Source organism: Arvicola amphibius, chromosome 4, assembly GCF_903992535.2.
Source record: "Arvicola amphibius chromosome 4, mArvAmp1.2, whole genome shotgun sequence".
NCBI lineage: Eukaryota > Metazoa > Chordata > Mammalia > Rodentia > Cricetidae > Arvicola > Arvicola amphibius.
The window spans coordinates 89,202,293-89,223,043 of NC_052050.1; the positions used below are offsets into that span (position 1 = coordinate 89,202,293).

At 50.5% G+C, this 20,751-nt stretch overlaps 3 protein-coding genes across 4 annotated transcripts in view; 2 read left to right on the forward strand and 1 right to left on the reverse strand.

Annotated features, from left to right (window-relative positions):
* Positions 1-453: 453 nt before the first annotated feature.
* Arhgdig (Rho GDP dissociation inhibitor gamma) lies at positions 454-2,219 on the forward strand. The gene is made up of 6 exons (XM_038328744.1): positions 454-526; positions 1,177-1,356; positions 1,450-1,533; positions 1,725-1,801; positions 1,878-1,941; positions 2,020-2,219. Exons 1-6 carry the CDS (start codon positions 454-456, stop codon positions 2,217-2,219), a joined length of 678 nt encoding a protein of 225 aa, XP_038184672.1.
* A 293-nt stretch (positions 2,220-2,512) lies between these two features.
* Pdia2 (protein disulfide isomerase family A member 2) lies at positions 2,513-5,548 on the forward strand. Its single transcript, XM_038328927.1, has 11 exons — positions 2,513-2,720; positions 3,344-3,550; positions 3,659-3,792; positions 3,869-4,006; positions 4,074-4,190; positions 4,329-4,454; positions 4,524-4,721; positions 4,811-4,931; positions 5,011-5,192; positions 5,301-5,405; positions 5,504-5,548. The coding sequence occupies exons 1-11, from the start codon at positions 2,513-2,515 to the stop codon at positions 5,546-5,548; spliced, it is 1,581 nt and encodes a 526-aa protein (XP_038184855.1).
* A 315-nt stretch (positions 5,549-5,863) lies between these two features.
* Axin1 (axin 1) overlaps positions 5,864-20,751 on the reverse strand; it is a 53,668-nt gene continuing 38,780 nt past the window's right edge. The window contains exons 4-11 of one of the 2 annotated variants that reach the window (XM_038328448.2): positions 17,655-17,751; positions 15,659-15,796; positions 12,173-12,690; positions 11,660-11,830; positions 10,687-10,932; positions 8,747-8,854; positions 7,284-7,451; positions 5,864-6,696 (exon numbers count right to left, since the gene is read on the reverse strand). In XM_038328448.2, the coding sequence (XP_038184376.1) occupies positions 6,570-6,696; positions 7,284-7,451; positions 8,747-8,854; positions 10,687-10,932; positions 11,660-11,830; positions 12,173-12,690; positions 15,659-15,796; positions 17,655-17,751 (1,573 nt within the window). In that variant the 3' untranslated portion in view covers positions 5,864-6,569. The remainder of the gene's footprint in view (positions 6,697-7,283; positions 7,452-8,746; positions 8,855-10,686; positions 10,933-11,659; positions 11,831-12,172; positions 12,691-15,658; positions 15,797-17,654; positions 17,752-20,751) is intronic. The other variant, XM_038328449.2, reaches the window with a different exon arrangement.

A 20,751-nucleotide genomic window follows, 5' to 3' on the forward strand; every position in this document is an offset into this window, starting at 1 on the left:
AGCTGGAGGCTAATAGGCCCCGGGAGTCCCTTTTGCCCAGACAAGAGGGAGGGAGCAGGTGGAGGGTTGCGGGGCTCCAGGTGTGCCCTGAGCCGCCTGCTGATAATGGGAGTCCAGGGACGTGGGGGCGTCGCACCTGTTCCACTTGGCGTCCCTGGCCGGCACGCCCCGCCTAGGGGATCCCGGGGGACCCGACTCCCCGTGGGGGTGGGGCGGCCCTGGGTCCCTGGCGACGCGTCCCGGCGCGGGGCGCGGCAGGGACGACGGGGTTCCGGCGCGGTGCGGACGACACGCGCGTCTCTGCGGGCTGCGCGGGGTCCGCGGAGCGGCTGGGGGCGCGCGGCGCGGGCGCGGCGCTGGGCGCGGGGGGCGCTCCCGGCCGGGATGAGCTCACCGCAGTCGCGCCGGGGCTGAGCCGAGCGGGCGGCGGCTCCGCGGCGGGCCGCGGCTACCATGCTGGGCCTGGACGCGTGCGAGCTGGGGGCGCAGCTGCTGGAGCTGCTCCGGCTGGCGCTGTGCGCCCGAGGTGAGTGGCCCGGCCGGGAGGCGGCCACGTGCGCCGGGGGTAGCAAGAGAGCCGTGCGGTTGGGGGGTCAGTCCCCGCGGCAACTTTGGGGGGCTCGTGGGGACCTCGTGGCGTGGATTCTGGCCAGGCGTGGGACTTCAGTTCACGCAGACCCTTCTGGAGAAGGGAGCCAGGGGGAAAGGAGTGTGTCCAGCCCGGAGGATGCGGCCTCTCCCGTAGGTGGGGCTGGGGCTCCTTCCGGTGAGAGGCAATCCTAAGGTTGGAGGGCACTAGGCAGCATCTCAGTGAGACTCCTGCCCAAGACACCTAAAGCGGATAGGGAGACCCCTAGTTTGGGGCACCACTGGAGGGGCCTAGGACATTATGAGAAGAGCACAGAGCTGGGGAGCCCCTAGAGTTCCCCAGGGCCACTACTCTTAAGCAGTGGCCTTTAGGCTGATCAGAAACAAACTGGTCTCTCCAGGGTCTGTTAGAAATCTCTTCCAGTCACCAGAGCCCCTCCTGAAGAGACCAAGCCTAGAGACTTCTAGGGACTCAGGGGCCACCTTGTGTCAGTGACAGCTCCACTGGGCAGTGGGAAGCACACCGGGTGAGAGTGTGGGTCCCAGTCAGCAGGTGGCAGGTGCTTAAATCCCTTTCCCTACTCCCAGTCCTCTTGGCTGACAAGGAGGGGGAGCCAGTCCCAAAAGATGAGGTGCTGGACGAAATTGTACCAGAGTACCAGGCCCCTGGGAAGAAGAGCATGCTGGCAATCTGGCAGCTGGACCCTGAGGACGTGAGCCTGGTCAAGTACAAGCAGGCGCTGCTGGGGCCCCTGCCACCCGTTGTGGGTATGGCCTGGGGCCTGGATGTGGGGGGTCGCAAGCAGGGGGTGGAGGAAGGTGGGGTCAGCAGGGTACCCTGTGGATGCTGTTTCTTCTCAGACCCCAGCCTGCCCAACGTGCAGGTGACCAGGCTGACGCTGCTGTCTGATCAGGCTCCAGGGCCTCTCGTCATGGACCTTACAGGTAACCCCCTCTGCAGACCAGAGCCCATCTTTGGATTGAGACGACCCTAGGCTTGGTCCTGCGCAGAGTCCTATTTCCTTGGGTGTACTGCCACAGATGTCATGGGCACCACCAGTCCCTACATAGACATTCCTGGGGCAGGGTCTTGCACATCCTGGAAATTTAGAGTGTACCTGTTATTTCTCTGACAGGAGACCTGGCTGCCCTGAAAAACCAGGTGTTTGTCCTGAAGGAGGGCATTGAATACAAGGTGAAGATCACCTTCAAGGTGAGGGTAGCTGCAGTAGGGGGCCAGCCGTGTCCCAGCCTTCCAGAGAAGGCTCCTCACATTCTCCTTCCCCCAGGTCAACAAGGAGATTGTCAGTGGCCTCAAATGTCTGCACCACACCTATCGGCGGGGACTACGCGGTGAGACAGTGTGGAGGGCAGCCCAGGGCTGGGGAGAGGTGGGCGGAAGGGCGGCTCCTGACCACCTTCCTTCTGCAGTGGACAAGGCCATCTGCATGGTGGGCAGCTACGGCCCCCGGGCCCAGGAGTATGAATTTGTGACGACAGTGGAGGAAGCACCAAGGGGCGCATTGGCACGTGGCCTCTACGTGGTCAGGTCCCTCTTCACTGATGATGACAGGCTTGACCACCTGTCCTGGGAGTGGTGCCTCCACGTCTGCCAGGACTGGAAGGACTGAACCTCCTTGGGGCCTGTGCTCCCAGTTTCCGTCAGTTGCAGAAGGACCTGCAAGCATTCCCTAGATCTCCCAGTTGGTGATCAGATGTCCCTCACTCTGCTGTGTCCCCCTGCCTGGTGCCCATTAAATGTTACCCTGTCTCGCTGCCCTCGTGTTGCCTCTTTCTGCCTATCTCCGCCCCTAAGGGGCCTTTCACGCTTTATCTTCTCTGAGACCCAGCCAGGTGCCACGTGGCTGTTGCTGCTTGGTCCCCAGTCCCTTTATCTACTCCAGCCTTCAGGGCCCAGTACGCCATGGATGGTCGGCTCCTGCCAGTGTTGCTGCTCCTGCTGGGTGTCTCAGGCCCATGGGGACAGGGACAGGAACCTGAGGGCCCTTCAGAGGTGCTCCCTGAGGAGTCCACTGGGGAAGAAGTCCCCAAAGATGATGGGATCTTGGTCCTGGACCACAACACCCTGAGCCAGGCACTACAGGAGCATCCAGCCCTGATGGTGGAGTTTTGTGAGTGCTTCAGCCAGTGGTTTGGGGACCTTGGGGGCCTAGGAGTTCAGGCGTCTACTCCCTAGACTTGGCCTTTCTGGCACCCTATGTCCCTGAGAGGGTGCCTGGACAGAGGCCCTGATGTTGACCTGGGCTTGGTGGTGGTCTGGTCTGGGTGGCAAGGTGTGGTGGAAGAGCAGTAGCAGCTGGAGGACATGCGATGCCCAGAATCCTCTGCTCTGTCAGCCGTGGCCACATACTGATGTTATTACCTTTGGGGCCTCTATTCCAAATGACTGGTCACCGGTCCTTCTGTGAAGGCAGTGTCCAGTGTGGGTGGCTCATGCCATATCCTGTGGCATATGTGTCTGTGGTTCCTTATAACCCTTTACAAATGTCAAAGCCATTCTTAGCTGGTAGCAGCTACATGTGGCCCTGGAGACAGGAAGCAGGATTCTTCCCAAACCCTCCCCAACCTCACTGTGCCTGGGCTCTAGGAGTCTCTGGGGTCTGGCACCCGGGTGTGGTTTTGATCAATGCTTAGGGTGGGCCTGAGGGAGGAGTTGAACAAACATGCTTCCTGTTGGTCCTGGGCTGCAGCTGGGGCTGTTGAGGACTGACGTACTCACAGCCTCATCCCCCAGATGCCCCATGGTGTGGTCACTGCAAGGCACTAGCTCCTGAGTACAGCAAGGCAGCTGCCCTGCTGGCAGCTGAGTCAGCTGCCGTCACCTTGGCCAAGGTGGATGGGCCTGCGGAACCAGAGCTGACCAAGGAGTTTGGCGTGGTAGGGTACCCTACACTCAAGTTCTTCCAGAATGGAAACCGCACAAACCCTGAAGAATATGTAGGTATGAGGTGGGTATGGCTGGGGGTGGGCAAGGTCATCGATGAGGAGTGGGTGTGGCCTAGGGATGGGTGGGGCAGAAGTCCAGTCTGAAATCGGGACATCTTTGCAGGACCCCAGAAGGCTGAGGGCATTGCTGAGTGGCTGAGGCGGCGAGTAGGGCCCAGTGCCACACATCTGGAAGATGAGGAAGGTGTCCAGGCACTGATAGACAAATGGGATGTGGTGGCCATTGGCTTCTTTCAGGTAAACTGGGAGGGGTGGACAGGCTATGGGAACAGCACTGGTGGTACCTACCATTCTCACAGGGCTGGGTCTGTAGGACTTACAGGAAGAGGATGTGGCCACCTTCCTGGCTTTGGCCAGAGATGCCCTGGACATAACCTTTGGCCTCACTGACCGGTCACAGCTCTTTCAGAAGTTTGGCCTCACCAAGAATACTGTGGTCCTTTTCAAGAAGGTGGGTTAGGGCTAAGGACAGGGTTGGGGTCAGGGCCATACCTCCTGCTAACCTTGCTGGTGTCCAGTTTGACGAAGGTCGGGCCGACTTCCCAGTGGACAAGGACACTGGCCTGGACCTGGGGGACCTGTCTCGCTTCCTCATCACACATAGCATGCACCTGGTCACAGAGTTCAACAGCCAGGCAAGTAAAACTATAGGTCACAGTGAGGTAGGGTGGAAGGACCCTTAGAAGTGGGAGGCTTGGCTGGGGTGCAGGAACCTTGGGCTGGGGGCCCTTGAACAGAGGTCCAGTGAAGTTATGCGTTTTCTACCCCTTCAGACATCACCGAAGATCTTTGCAGCCAAGATCCTCAACCATCTGCTGCTGTTTGTGAACCAGACACTAGCTCAGCACAAGGAGCTGCTGACAGAATTCAGAGAGGCAGCTCCCCCATTCCGGGGGCAGGTACTGGGGGGCCAGGAGGGAGGAGTGGTAGGGCTAAGAGAGATCCCAACTTGGTATGACTTTTGGTAGGTATTGTTCGTGATGGTGGATGTGGCGGCTGACAACGACCATGTGCTGAAGTATTTTGGCCTCAAGGCAGAGGAAGCCCCAACCCTGCGCCTGATCAATATTGAGACCACCAAGAAGTATGCACCTTCAGGTGTGGCGCCCATCACTGCAGCTTCTGTAGCTACCTTCTGCCAGGCAGTCCTCCATGGAGAAGTCAAGGTCTGTAGCTCTTAGAGGGAGGAAGGAGAAGTAGCCCTACAACCTTGACCCTACATAAGACCCCAGCGAAAGCCTGCTTGCTTCCCTAGCCCTACCTGATGAGCCAGGAGATACCCCCTGACTGGGACCAACGGCCAGTCAAGACTCTTGTGGGCAAGAATTTTGAGCAGGTGGCTTTTGATGAAACCAAGAGTGTGTTTGTCAAGTTCTGTGAGTGCTGAAGAGGGGGGAGGTGGCAGGCTGGTGGGAGGCAGGGGTGTCAGCTAGCCAAGCCTGACTCCTCCCCCAGATGCCCCATGGTGCAGCCACTGCAAGGAGATGGCTCCAGCCTGGGAGGCACTGGCAGAGAAGTACAAAGATCGTGAGGACATTGTCATTGCTGAGTTGGATGCTACGGCTAATGAGCTGGAGGCCTTCTCTGTGCATGGCTATCCCACCCTGAAGTTCTTCCCAGCAGGGCCAGACCGGAAGGTGAAGGGATGAATGGGGTGGGGAGTGGACTACTACTCCATAGCTGGCTTGGCTAGCATCAGTTTGTGGCTGGTGAGCATGCCCTCAGGTCCTTCTCTTTCTTCTCAGGTGATAGAATACAAAAGCACCAGGGACCTAGAGACATTCTCCAAGTTCCTGGACAATGGAGGTGACCTGCCCGAGGAGCCCAACGAGCCTTCAGTCTCCAGCCCAGTGGGTACTCCATTCAGGATACCAGTCCCTCAAGTAGGTTCTCTCCCAGCAGCATGGGCATAGGCAGGTCTGAACTGGGCTTCTGTGATCCATTCCAGGAAATACAAGCCAATTCCACCATGGGGCCCAAGGAGGAGCTGTAGCCATTTGCACACTGCATTCCAGGGAGTGGTGTTCTCGAGCGCTGGAGGGAGATGTGCACTATGAATAAAAATGTTTTCCCAGACTTTGTGTGGTTCATGAGCAGGGCTGGCTGGTCTCCCTAGCCTGGCTCCTGGTGCTTGCCTCTAATTCAGTACCTCATGGGATCCGACCTTTCTCTTGTGCTCCTGACTTTAGGGCTTGCCTGGGCAAGAAGGGGTAACACATACAGGGTTGCCTCCACTGCTTGGCTGGAGGGCAACACATCCTTTGGCCCTGCCCAATTGACAGCAGACAGTATATATCACAGACCCAAAGCAGTTCAAAAACTGTTTTATTTCATTATTATCCAAGTACCTTTGAAAAGATAATTGTACAAGTCATCGCATGAAAAATGGGCTCAGGGTACCCCCTGCTGGCCCTGGCCTGAGAAATATACATATTTACATGGACACTTAGAAGGGACCAGACCCCGCCCCCTGCTGAACCAAGCTGGTGGCTGGAGACAGGCAAAGGGGCCTGAGGTACTCAGCCACCAGATTCACACAGTGGCAGGCAAGAGACAGCATGTTGAAGGCACTCAGTGACATGTACAATATACAGAGGCCCCCAAAGGATCCCCTGCTCCTGGGCCTGAGCCCAGCCAGGTGCAGTGGATAGGTCCCAGAGGGAGAGGAGGACACAGGAATACAAGCCCAGGTAAAGGTATCCCTGGGTCAGTCTGCATTCAAAGAGCTGCTGAAGGTCATGAGATGGCTCCTGGTATTGCTTCAGGGGGTGATGTGGGGGTATGTGGGGCTTTCCTTTTTGAAAAGCAAAACAGAGAACCCCATGGAACCACTCAGTAGGAACCCCCCTCTTTCCCAGACCCAGAGGGACAGAGGTATGGCAGACACCTGAGCCCCCACCCCAAGAGCTTGTGACACAATCTTGTGCTGTTCCCCACATCAGGCTCCTGAGGACACGGCTGCCCACTGGCCGTGCACCTTAGTGATGGTGTAACCTGGGTGTGTTGCCCAGTGCTCAGTCCACCTTTTCCACCTTGCCAATGATCTTCTCTTCAAAGACAGGCAAGATTGCCTCGTCCTCCCGCACTTCTTCAAATACCACACCACAGTCAAACTCGTCACTCACTTTCTTAAAGTAGTATCTAGGAGCAGAAAATTGTGGAGACAGTGAGAAAACCCAGCTCCAGGAGAGGAATGCCTATTCTTGAACCCCTGAAGTCGTACCACCCTACAGTGCAGGCTTGCCCCAGCCAGTGAGCTGGGACCTGGCTGATGCCTGCTGGGCAGTGGCCACACTTAGGGTAGAGTGTTGAGAATTGCTACAAAACCCCTGGGAGCCCCAATCCTGGCTTCTGGTGGGTGTGGAGGCGCTGACAGGATTATGATCCAGGAAGAGCAGAAGTCCTGCCATCCACATGGGCTGATACGAGTAGGACTCACAGGCTTTCATGTCACTCAGGTATCAGCAATCTTTCTACTGGAGTTTAGAGTTGGCTGACATGGAGGAAGAGGTCTGAGGCTAGAACAGAGGGCCAGTCCAGCTTTGAGGCAGGGTCCTGATGCCACCCAATCCTGATGTGCCCTAAATAGGGCAGTAAGCAGCAACCATGGCTGACAGAAGGGGGTGAAAGGAAAGATGAAAGACCAGTGGGACAGAAGGCTCTTTCCTTCTACACTAAACCCATAAGCATGCTGGGCAAGTGTGCTTTACGGCTGCAGCTCTTCTCACCTGTAGCTCCCCTTTTTGGTTAGCAGCTCCTTGAACTGGCCCAGGGTGACGGCACGGCCTCGCACTAGGGTCCGGTAGGGAATGGGCTCCCCACAGAAGTAGTAGGCAACAACAATGCTGTCACATGGTGGTGCATTCCCGCCACCTGCCTTTCTCTGTGATTTTGTCCTGGGACAGAAAGAGATGGTAAGTAGTGGGCTCAGGCCAAGGTCACACAGAGTACCTCAAAGGTACCATCTATAAACAGAGGACAAGACATGCCAGGGTCAGTACCTCACTCAGCAATGTGGTATTCACCTTGCCACCCACCTACCCAAAATCTGGATTCCAGTCCTGTGTAAACCACTCACTAGGAAATGAGCTACAGGTCGAGCTCTAAGAAAAGTACATCCCTCCAGACGATAAAAAGTAGCACAGACACCCACAATGACCAGGCCAGGCCCTCAGCTCACAACGCCCCACCTCCAAGGTTATAAGGGGGTTGGTCCCTAGACCCTGACAACCTCTCCAAACTTCCATAACTCTCAAGGATGGACCAATCAGGGCTGCACAGATCTGGAAGGGAAGTGTTCCAGGACCAGGATGGTCAGGATCTCCAAAGCAGACTGGAGGCTTGAGCTGTTTCTTGCTCAAGTCCTAAACATGCTGTGTAGCTGCTCTGAGTCTGCTCCTATGTTCCTATACCTTTCAATGGAACCCAGAAGCTTCCAAAGCTGGCCTTACCCATGGCCAGTGCTTTTCCTTGACCAAGTAAGATACCTGGGGCCATTCTGGTTCTGGGACAGTCCAGGTTCTTAGACCTTTTTCTAGCAGTGAGCTTTTGAAACTCTGAAGGTAGAACTGGGGAGATCTACTTCTCCAGAACAACAGAGGGCCATCTATAGAGCCCTAAGCTCAGGATACCCTCTCTTATGAGTTGTGGGTAATGGAGTTTGGGCTGGGTCAGCAGCAAGGCCCAAGGGGGATCCTCATCTTCCTGTCTTGAGTAAAAGCACAGAAAGGGCACAGTCAGAAATGTCCCTGACCTACATGTGGGGGTGGCAGCGAGATGTGCAGAGCCTAAGTCTTGGCTGTAGTCACACCACCTAGATCCTACTATAAACTTGGCTCAGGCTCCTGGTGCTACTTCAAGGGGACTAGGACTGTGGACCTGATCCTGTATAGAATGGCGGTTGACCCACCAGTCCCCAAACCTAGCTCAGGAGCTCAGGAGCGTAGAGATAAGATGAAAGGCAAGCTGTGGTGCCTGCATGGACCACACACAGGTATAGAGATCACGTCCCTACACCGAATAGGCATGATCTTCTCTATTGGGAGACAGGACGGAGAAGCCCCAGCAGGTCTTTCTCCAGCCCCGATGTTTCCTGGCTCAGTGATAAAGCCTATCAAAATAGGTGCTCCACTTTGGGAATTGGCCTGAGCTGGGATGGGCAGAACCAGGAGGACCCACAGGGCGCACGTACTCTGTCTCGGAGAGTTCCAAGTCCGACACGGCTGGTACCACACTCAGCACCGGTGCACATGCTGGCCTGACACAGGTGCGTCCCCGCTGCATGACTGCCTGCACATACCTAGGGAACAACCCGCATCAAAGAGGATGGGGCTCAGCCAGTGTTGTGGACAGTGTGCACAGACAGGGTGAGCAGCAGGAACTAGCTACCAAGAACTCCCATTCACAAATCAGAGGTCCTGCCCTAAGTGTCTAGACACAGGATCAATGCCAGTCTGTTCTTTAGAATACACTCTGGAGTACTGCTCGTCTTAGTGATACAGGCTCTCTTCACCCCCTGTACAGATGTCTTCCCCAGGCTAGAAATTCTTGGAGAGGGCCTGCCAGCACATCTCTCAAGGATGTGGCTCTCTACACACACTTCATCATGAACTGAAGATGACGTGGGTACCAGACATGGACAGCAGCAGTGGTTACACTGTATCTTGGGAAGCTGCTGACACAACTGAGGCATGCTCCAGAATCTCAGCAAAGCAGAGCCTTTCCAAGCGAGTCCTCTACGTGGGTATGCCACTATGGGTGCCTAACAGTGACTTTACTCTCGTCTACCTTACCAGGACCTTCCACGGCCTGGGGCTTTCACCTCATACATCTACACTTGCTTATAAAGTTCCAGACAAATAGACTCAACACATTCAATTTCCTCACACATGAAGATTTTGGAGGCAGCAGTTAAGACCTGATATATGTGTGTGTGGTGATAAGTGTTCTCATACCCCAAAACTCAAACTAGAAGGGTTTAGCTGATGCTACTGGCCAGGAGAAAACCACAACTGTTACCACCATGTGGGGCTTGCCAGGTAATGGTAGGATGAACAGATGCAACCTCTGTGCCACAAGAGAATCCTAACTCTCAAAGTACCCTACTCCACAAGAAAATCCTGCTTCTTAGCAACACTTTGCTATTGAGAGCACCCTTCCCAGACCACTGAGGGCATTAGTCTTAGCAGATCCCTCGACCCCTGCCAGATACACACAATATTTCAGCACCAGGAGGAACACTTCCTACACAGAGCAGGCAGCACAAATGCATAACATGGCTTACAGCAGGTGGCAAAGTAGCCCCTTGTGTTCAAGGTAGCTGCAACTTCTTTTAGAACCAAAGTTAGAATAGGTTCAGAGCTTGGTATGGGTCTGTAGAGACTTTCAGTGAGCAGGGACATGTCTAAGCTTCCAGGGCAACTACAGCCTGATTCTATTAGAGACCACAAGTGCAGAGTCTGCTGTCATGAGTCGTAGCATCCCAGGGAAAGAGAACCCTCAGAAGTGAAGTCAGACCCCAGAATCTGTACAACCTAAGTTGAATAATGGGGCTGATAGTTTCAAAGGGCAATAGTGGTCTTTGTGTAACCATAGTTCCAGGGAACTCGATCGAGATTATTACCACTTGAGAACTCCAATGAGTCAGAATGTCCAAGTAACTGACTGAAAGCCGAAATAAAAGGTTTCTAGAAGGCATGTTCTGGCTCCCAAGAACACTGCTACCCAAAGAGAAATCTTTTGAGTTTGGGCAGAACATATTCCCTAAGGAACAGAATAGGCTTGCTGAACGGTGATGGTAAAGGGGTCGATATTGTGATCACTCTAGACACATCTAGACAATCTATCCTATTATAACTGTCTGTGCTTCAGAATTGTCCATCATCTCCCTGTGGCTGTGCTTTGTGTGGCTGTCATCAGAGATGGTCAGGAATTCACCACTAAGCTGAGCATGCCCAAAGGCTGTTGTCCATCTGACTAAGTGCTGGTGAGAACATTCACCTCCTAGCCTCTGTCCTGCAGCAGGGCTACCTCTGTGGTTCTCAGTGAAGTAGTCCAGAATGGGTGTCTTACCCCAAGGGCCTTATAAGGGCCTTAGGGCTATGTAAGGTCACCTACACCACATGAGCCTACCTCTGCTTGGAGGGAAGTTTGTTGGCTCTCTTCTCCTCTTCCTCCAAACGCCTGCGGGCCTCTTCCAGCTGTGTCAGGGGGTTAGGGGCAGGATTGGGTGGCATTGTGGGATCTTGGATGAAAAGATGAGACGGTTGGACAGAGTTCCGGAGCTGAGCACTGACCCAGGGGTGCACGGCTCCAGGACGCTCAATAGACAAGGGCCTGGAGCTCTCATGGGCCTGCTGCTTCCTCATCCCAGAAGACCTTGGGGGACAAAGACAAGTGACTGCATAAGCAGTGGAAGCAACAAAGTGTGTCCACACCCACCTACAGGATCACATGGGTCTCCTCTGATCCTGTACAGATTCACTCTTTCCTTCTTGAAGAGTGTTCTTTATTGTGTAATTTGAGATTGAACCAGTTTTCTCATGCTGTGATGTCACTGAGCTGCATTCTTGACCTTTCTTACTTTTTGAAAATTTTATTACATTAATTTTATGTGTGAGAATGAACACACATGTACGTGTTTTTATAAGTATGTCAGAGGAAAACATAAGGGTTTCCTCCTACAATATGTGTCCCAGAGTATGTTGAGGGCAGGTAGCAAGCAGGCAGCACATTAGGGTAGTCTGGGACTGTCCTAGACTCCCCTAATATGCTCAGAAATGGGTCATACAGAGGATCACAGGGATGGCACCTGCTTCCTGTGGAGCCAGGAATATGTGCAAACACAAGTAATATGAAACAAAATGGATGAGAGATATACAGAGAGGTCACGATGGAGCTGAGCAGTCTCAAACCCTTAGAATTGAAGAAAGTAGGCGTAAAAGGCAGAAGACTCTCCCACAGCTGCCACTTATGTAAGTTCATAGGTGACAGGGACTAAGATGGAGTCATCTGACCTTGTAGGCAGAAATAAACTCCTAAAAGCAAAGGTGTTGACAAGACAGGTGGCCAGTTGCTAGGGAACAGGCCTCTGCAGTGTACTTACCCATGGCCTGCCTTCCGATGTCTACTGATCTCCTTCTCCCCCTCAATGATCCACTGCATGATCTTCTGGTTCTTCTCTGCATCCTCTGTGGTACTGGGTACCTCAGCACTGGCATTCTTCCCAGACTCAGTCTTCTTGGTGTTTCTTTTGGAGGATGCACTAGCTTTACCACTGTGAGATCAATATATATGAGGTCACTTGCTGTTTCCTAAACCCTCAAACACAACAAGAGGGCCTGTAACCCACTGTGAAGGCAGTGATCTCTGTGAAGGTCAGCTGTCTGGGGTCTGCTTTAATATGGTAGAAGAGTCATGCTGACCATAGCCCAAGACAAATCCACCACCCCTCCTCACCCAGTCATAGCAATGCCTGGAGCCTGTCTGGCACCTGACCCTGTGTCCTATGATTTTTATCGGGGAGGATCAGGTCACCATAGGGCCATGGCCCCTCTGGACCACAACTTGGATACAAGGCCACACAGGAAACATGTGAGAGGGCTGGGTCAAGACTCACCCAAAGGCCAAGTCCCCAGCACTGGGGGTGGTGCCTGTGTTCTCTGAATAGCTGCGGGGCTTGGCATGACCATGTGTTTCTGGGCCCCATGAGAAGTTGCTCTGGACCCTGCGGGCAGCTTCAGCCTCCATTTGCTCCTTGGGTCTAGCTGAATTATGGTGAACATGGTGGTGGACATGCCTATGGTGGTGCAGGCCAGCTGTATCAAGTTTCAACCCCAACTTAGGAACGTGCTTTCCATGCCCGGAGGCTACACCGCCTAGTACAGCAGTCTTGGTTACATGCCCATTATCGGGAGAACGGTGGCCTGGACCAGGTGACTGGCAGCCAGGTGTCCTCATGACCCTTTGCACATGCTCATCCAGGATGCTCTCAGGATTCTCCTCATGAGCATCCCGCAGTCCGGAGCAGCCCATATCCACATAGCGGGGTGGGAAATGGTGCCAGACTGGGACAGAAGGCAGTTTGTGACTAGCCATGGGGCCAGAAGGCAGTTCACCATCCTCCCCTTCTTCTTCCTGTGGAGAAACAGCAGCACTGTCAGAATGAGAATGAGGACAGACCTGGAAGTGAGCCACAGTTCTGACAGTCAAGCCAGGGACTTTCCTAACTGCAGTGTAGTCAAATTAGGGAGAGGTGTTGACTCCTGGATACCCTGTGCTTGAATTTCAAAAGGCTCTGGGAACCTGAACTGATCCCATCAACCTGTTCTTATCAGGCAAGGAAAAAACAGGTTGAGGGGATTAAAGATCTGGTATCAGTTGTGACCACTGAGAAGGCACTGCATGGATTTAGTTTTATGACTCAGTAAATAAAGGTTTTTGTTTTTGTTCTCTCTTGGTTTTTTGAGACAGGGCTTCTCAATAGCCCTGGTTGTCCTAGAACTCACTGTATAGACCTGGCTGGCCTTGAACTCACAGAGATTCGCCTTCCTCTACCTCCTGGGTGCTGGGATTAAAGGTGTGCACCATTACATAAGGATGACCCAGCTTTTCTTACCAGTTCCTCATATGTAGCAATTAAAATGTAGGATTTGTGGTGAGCCTCGGTTTCTGTTTTTTTTTTTCTTTTTTCTTTTTTTGGTTTTTCGAGACAGGGTTTCTCTGTGGCTTTGGAGCCTGTCCTGGAACTAGCTCTTGTAGACCAGGCTGGTCTCGAACTCACAGAGATCCGCCTGCCTCTGCCTCCCGAGTGCTGGGATTAAAGGCGTGCGCCACCACCGCCCGGCTTCTTTTTTTTTTTTAAAAAAAAGATTTATTTATTTATTATGTATACAACATTCTACCTCGATGTATGCCCGCACGTCAGAGGAGGGCACCAGATCTCAGTACAGATGGTTGTGAGCCACCATGTGGTTGCTGGGAATTGAACTCAGGACCTCCGGAATAGCAAACAGTGCTCTTAACCTCTGAGCCATCTCTCCAGCCCCCTGAGCCTCAGTTTCTATCCCTTGCCCCTGCCAGTTGGGGTTATAGGCTTATGTAGATTCCCATCTTGTTTCATGGATACTGGGTTCTGATCTCCAGTATTTTCTTTTGGAGGTATGGAGGAGGGTTGTTTGAGACAGGGTTTCTTTGTGTAGCTTTGGAGCCTGTCCTGGAACTTGCTCTATAGACCAGGCTGGCCTCGAACTCACAGAGATCCCCCTGTTTCTGCCTCCCAAGTGCTGGGATTAAAGGCATGCACCACCACCGCCTAGCTGAACTCCAGTCTTCATGAATCTGTCCATTTCTCCAGACCTTCTCAGAATTTTATTTCCTCAGTTTTTTTTAAATATTTATTTATTTTATTATGTATACAATATTCTGTTTGTGTGTCTGCCTGCAGGCTAGAAGAAGGCACCAGACCCCATTACAGATGGTTGTGAGCCACCATGTGGTTGCTGGGAATTGAACTCGGGACCTTTAGGAAGAACAGGCAATGCTCTTAACCTCTGAGCCATCTCTCCAGCCCCCCCTCAGTTTTGTTATTAAAAATAAATTATTTTAAGCCCGTTTGTTTTTATTTTTTTTAAAATATTTATTTATTATGTACACAATATTTTGTCTGTGTGTATGCCTGAAGGCCAGAAAAGGGCGCCAGACCTCATTACAGATGGTTGTGAGCCACCATGTGGTTGCTGGGAATTGAACTCAGGACCTTTGGGAGAGCAGGCAATGCTCTTAACCACTGAGCCCTCTCTCCAGCCCCTAGCCCGTTTGTTTTTAATCTTAAGTCTCCAGTCTGTGAAGATTATAACTCGTGCCACCATTAGCCCTGTGTCTACAGTAGTATGCAGATCTGCTGCTAAGGATGGAACTCTTAGACAATGCACACTGTCTACCAGGAGCCTGAGAGGGTAGGGATGGGCCTAGACTGGGGCTCTGAGTTTGGAGAGGGTTGGGTTCCATATGTCAAATAAAAACATCAGATAAAGTAACAGAGAAATACTCCATAGTTGAACATTATACTCTAGAACTTCAAGTATGAAAACTTGCATCAATAAAAATGTTTGATCTTAGCCAGGTATTGGCACACACTTGGAAGCCAGCACCTGGGTGGCTTAAACAAGAATAATGCTGCAAGAGACCATCCTGGGCTGCATAGTGAATACCAGGTCAGGCAGGCTACAGTAAGACTGTGTCTTAGGAAGGAAAGAAGAAGGGAGGTATAGAGGGAGGGAGGGCAGGCTTGAATTTGCAAGTGTTAAACTGTTTATCATAAAACACTGGAGAATGAAGGACACATATAGGTAGACCATGGCCTTACATAAAGAAAGCCTTTCTATAGTAGCATAGAAAAAAACAAAAATATATACAAAAGCAGTGGTTTCTTAGCCAGGTGGTTTTGTTTTTTCGAGACAGGGTTTCTTTGTGTAGCTTTGATGCCTATCCTGGAACTAGCTCTTGTAAAACAGGCTGGCCCTGAACTCACTCACAGAGATTTGCCTGCCTTTGCCTCTGGAGTGCTGGGATTAAGGGCATGAACCACCCCCAACCCCCAGCAAAACCCTGTCTCTTTTGAAACCAAACCAAATAAACAAAATAGTAGTATAGTAGTTAGTGGTTTCTCAATGAACCAAAATGAGCTCCAAGGAAGCCATTACAGTTACTATACTCTGCAGTGTCCCCTAAGTGAGCAGGAGCCCGGCACCTGCCCAGCCTGCCTATCATAGGTCCACTGTGCCTTAGCTCAGTTCCTGCCACCTGCCAAGGCTAGGCACACAGCCATTTTGTCAGTTTCCTGTCTTCTTCAAATGTTGGGAGCCTTGGGAACTTCCTCCTAGGCATCTCCTGGCAGGAAGAGATTGCTGGGGGAATCACTAAGCTCAGTTCATAGTAAAAGAGAGAGGAAAAAGGCACTGAACAGAAAGGCAGGTGGGCTACAGAAATAGTAAGAAGCAGGCTGAGTAGAACATTTCAGAATGGAGGCTACCCTAAGTGCAGGACTTCCAAGCCACAGGAAATAGTGGCCTTGACACAGTTCTAAGCAATATAGTCCACTCACCATCCGTACACGCTTCAGCCGTTCTTCCAGCTTCTCTTCAGCTTCTCGAGTGCGTTGGACAGCCTCTAGACGATGAATAAGCTCTTCAGCAAATTTCTGTGGTTCTACCCGGATCTCCTTTGGCATTCGGTAAGTGCGCTGGAGAGAGACACAATAGTCAGCAGGGTTGCCTTCACAGGGTGGTCCTGCATCCTTTATAGAGCAGCACAGTGACAGCCTAGGATGTGTACAGGAAAACTTGATCTTAGTTATTTTAAAGTTCTTGTACATTTATTTGTTTGAATATGTGAGCATGCACATGGCCGATATGTGCACCATGGCACTATGTAGAGATCATAGGATAACTTGCAGGAGTTGGTTCTGTTCTCCCCTTTCACCAGGTAGGTTCTACAGATAGAACACAGATCATCAAGCTTGGAAGCAGGTATATCTAAGTAACCTTGCTGGTTACATCTATTTTAAAGCAGGTATTTATGGTTCCCTTTTACAGAGACACTAGCATCTTCATTGGCTTCCTTTCTTCCTTCACTGAGCACTGACCTGAAGATGTGGACTTCTCTCTAGCCACTCACAACTAAATTACTGGAGGCCTGGGCATGGTCCTGGTATGCATAGGTTGTGGCACCCCTGAGTGAGCATGTATACATGCTCCCAGACACATAGTGGTCAGTACCTCGACCAACATGCTCTACACTAAATATTCCCAACTCATCACAGAAAAACATTCATAACATAAAGTGGGGAATTCCTGAGGTTCAGTGTAAACAGCACTAGGAACACAGGATCAAGCTGAGTAAGCACAGCACCAGTAACTAGAAACTCCTTGGGTGGACTTGTGGTTCTGAATTAGAATAGTCCCACAGCATACACCTGTTCCAAGAAAATCCTGGATGGAGCAGTACCTGGTCCTGATGCATGGCTGAGTGTAATCAGGGTAGGATTGCACTCAGGAGGGTTGGGATTCTAGGCTCTGTTACAGCAACGGGAGACATAAAATACATCATATACAGAATGAACACGATTTTCCAATCACAAATGCATCTTTTCTAATTTGGGAACTGAAGGTGCAATCAAAAAGCTGAAAGACTCCAACTAGGAAATTCTGATGAGGCTGGGTGTGATGGTGCATATCCTCAATCCCAGTGCCCAGGAGAGAGAGACAGGTTGATCTCTGTGAGTTCAAGATCACCCTAGTCTACACAGTGAGCTCAAGGTAAGCCAGAGCTACATAGTTGCTGTCTCAAAATAATAATAAAATGAATAAAAACAAACGCCGATGTCTGTGTGATGCTCTGAATCACCCATCCTCCCTACACAGGTATGGGTGGAGAACACTGCCACAAGCTCCCCAAGTTCTAGAAGTTTTCTGCCCAAAGCCTGTGTGCCAGAAGGAACAATAATTGTTCTGTGTGCCACTAGTGGTCAGTCCAAGTAGAAAGAGCTATAAATGCCTGCTCAAACACAGAGTCAACAGGCTCAGGACAAGCTACTGTTATTACCCAAGCGGCAATGCTGAGGCAGCTTCTGAGCCAAGATGTCTACATGGCAGCATCAAAGGCTCAGCCACAAAAAGGACAAGTTCCTTGAGTAGTAAAGCCTGTGAATGGATATCTAACATACCCTGGGGTCAGGTGACTTGCAATGTCCAGAGCTGGGTCCCAAGTAGAAATCCATCTTCTCAGAACTACTACAGAAGAACATCTGACTTTACAGGGAAACTATACAGGGAAGGGTGGGTGCTAACTGGAAGTCACCTACTGTTACTGAGCAAAAGAAGTGTTTCAAGCTTTGGGAGCTACCACAGACTATCTATTATGATGGTTATCTCTCAGCTCAACATCACTCAGACAGACTGTCTGCTATGCCCAGCAGACAGTCCTAAGAAGCCTACCAAGTATCTCTCCCACTGATTGGTGCCATGGTGACCAACTCTGTGTAGGAAACCAGTTAGGCATCTGGAGAGAAGGTATGGTGCTTCTGAATATGTGGGACTTACAGGAATGTGAGGTAGAGGCACCCGCCCATTAACTTGGACACTCTCCTGCATCTCTCTTCGGTGCTGCTTACGGATCCTGTATGGGGGGATTCCATCCCTGAATAGACAAAAGATATAACCATTAGCTCAAGTAGAAAATAAGATATAGCAGAATACCATATACTTACCAGCCCATGGTCATTACTGATTGCAATGACACATCCACATTGTATCATCCCATGTGCATGCATATATGTTACTTACATGTACTTCATGACATACACACATACAATTCATATATAACAAAGCCCAGGAGCTCAGTCATGGAATATTCTTCCAGCTACTATTTTATAAACATTTCAATGAAGATCAGCTGCCCTTACTTTATTTATCTATGAGTCTACAAAGTCTGAAAGTTTGATAGCTAAGAATCATTTTCACATTAAAAATTTTATTACACACACACACACACACACACACACACACACACACCATGTATATAGTTGTGCATGTATATGGGTGAGTATATGTACCACAGCACACGTGTGGATTCCGGGGACTGAACCCAGGTCACTGTGAGTCTTTTAGAAGAGCGAAGCAAACATGTAAGGCCAACTATAAACAGCCTTTAGCACCCATAAATCCAAGGACTAAGGTCACTAAAAGGCCAGACTCTTACTTATTTGAGAGAGATGACATATCCAACACCTTGTGAAACTGCCCAGCCTCTATCCCATAGTTCTAGAAGGTACTCTAGGAATCAATCATGGCAACAAATGGAACTAGCAAATCAGAAAAGACAGGCTGACAAATCAAAGTGCTGGGTCTTCTCACTACAGTTCAGTTCTCTAGTTACATGAAAACAGGTGGGTGGGAGAACAGCAATCTCCATGGTGAATGGGATAGGTTTTTAAATTATCTTGCTAATCAAAGAGTCCCCAGAGCAGTTAAGGTGTGTGATCTGTGTATCCTGCCCCTCTGGGGGAGGTGGAAAGCCATCAAGGGCAGCAGAACCCCAACCATGCTACTCTTGACAGCAGAAAAGACATAGCCCCAGAGGATTGCCCTGGCAACCTGCCCAGGTGCTTGGTGTGCTTGGGCAAGAGGGTAGCATTACAGTGTTTTTCCTTTTACATATGCAAAGGGGACATAGAGAATAGAGGAATGGGAGTTTAAAATTCATATGACTTGGATTCCCAGGCACTCAAGATAGTAGGTGGCCTAAAGCCAACAGCTGAAACCTGTTTCTTCTATACTTAGACACAACACTTTAAAATCCCCAGCCTCTGCGGCTTAGGCTTGTCCTCAAAAATTACATCTAAGGATGGGTGTCATACTAGGAAACACCTTGTTGAACAGTTGTATGATCCAATTGCGGCTCCAATGTGAGAAACTCGTAAGCTATCCCAGAAGGTATAGTGAGAAACATCATTTCATTTTTTGCCTCAGATGTATGTTCAAATATAGGTGGTAGTTTTGTATCCCAATTTCTTAAGTCTCCCAATAAAATCTAAGATGAACAGATTATCAAAGAAAAATTGCCTATGCTTGGGGCTGTGGACATAGCTCAGCTGACAGAGTGCTTGCCTAGCATGCATGAAGCCATGGGTCTAACTCTAGCACTGCATTAGCTGGGTAGAGTGGTACATGCCTATAGCCTTGGTACTTGGGAAGTGGAAGCCAGCCTTATTTACATGAGGATCTATCTTACCCCTAAAACAAAAACCATCTACATGTATTTTAAGTTTCTCCATTTTGATATAATGACCTTTTCTCTTTTTTTATTATATGTGTGTGTGTGTGTGTGTGTGTGTTTTTGCCACGTGTGGGGTCCCCTGGAACTGTAATTACAGACAGTTGTGAGCTGCCATGTGGGTACTGGGAATTGAACCCAGGTCCTCTGGAAGAGCAGTTCAATGCTCTTAACCACTGAGCCATCTCTTTAGCCCCAACATGTTCTTTTCTTAAGAAAATATTCAGAGGCTGCAGAAAAGGCTATGCTGGAGGTTAAGTCTTATGAGTTAGTTCCATAGGAAGAGGAGGACCAGGTGTTACAGACACAACTTGTGGTCCTCTTCTGATGGGGCTATGATGGCAACTACTCTGGCAGTGAGAGGTCACAAAGGACTTCAGGAAAAAAGTGTTGCTGAAAATGTCAACATTCAAAGATTCAAAACTGAAATATAGCCAAGTATGGTGGCACACACTTTTAATCTCAGCACTAAGGAGGCAGAGGTAGTGGATCTCTAAATTCAAAGCTGGCCTAGTCTACACAGTGAGTTCCAGGCCAGCACGGGCTGTAGAGTAAGACCCTGTCTCAAAATTAATTAATTAAAACAGAATTAAATGAGACATTCCTCAGATATAACAAACCAGCATTCCGGAGGCAGAGGCAGGCAGATCTTGGTAAGTTGAGGCAAACCTGGTCTACACAGTGAGTTCCAGGACAGTCAGGGCCACACAGAAAGACCTTGTCTCCAAAACATAAAACAAACAACAAAAACCATGAACATAAAGGGGACCATCCTCTAAAACTACATTCAGTAAGTGTAGTGAAAGAGACATGGAGATGAGTGCCTAGCCTAGCAAGTGGTCCATCTGTGCTGGGGACAGAGAAGTTGGTGTGAAGATGGAAGGAGGAAACAGAATTAGGATGAAGTGCCTCAGTCCTAGACAAATGGGCTTCCACAACACTCCTCCTGCTGGCTGAATTTCTGGCTCTGTCCTTCTGGCCTGGAGCTGGTGTACCTCTCTCAGTCAGAATGGATTGCTGAGATGTTAATTTGGCTTCTAGAGTGAGCCCTAAAAACTACTACAGACTTCTTGGATAAAGACAGAATTTCCAGCAGCAAATTTCAAACTTACAGCCTTCTTTATTTCCCCCAATGTATGTATGTATGTATGTTTTATGTATGTATGTATGTAGTTTTGCACTGAGGCTTGAATCTAGCCTTCTAGGCAAGCACTCTACCACTGAGCTACATCCTAGTCAAAGCTTATTTATTTTCATTTGTATTTTGCTGCATGTATGTCTCAGTGAGGATGCAGAATCCTCTGAACTGGAGTCATAGACAGTTGTGAACTGCCATGTGGGTGGTGGGAATTGAACCCAGGTCCT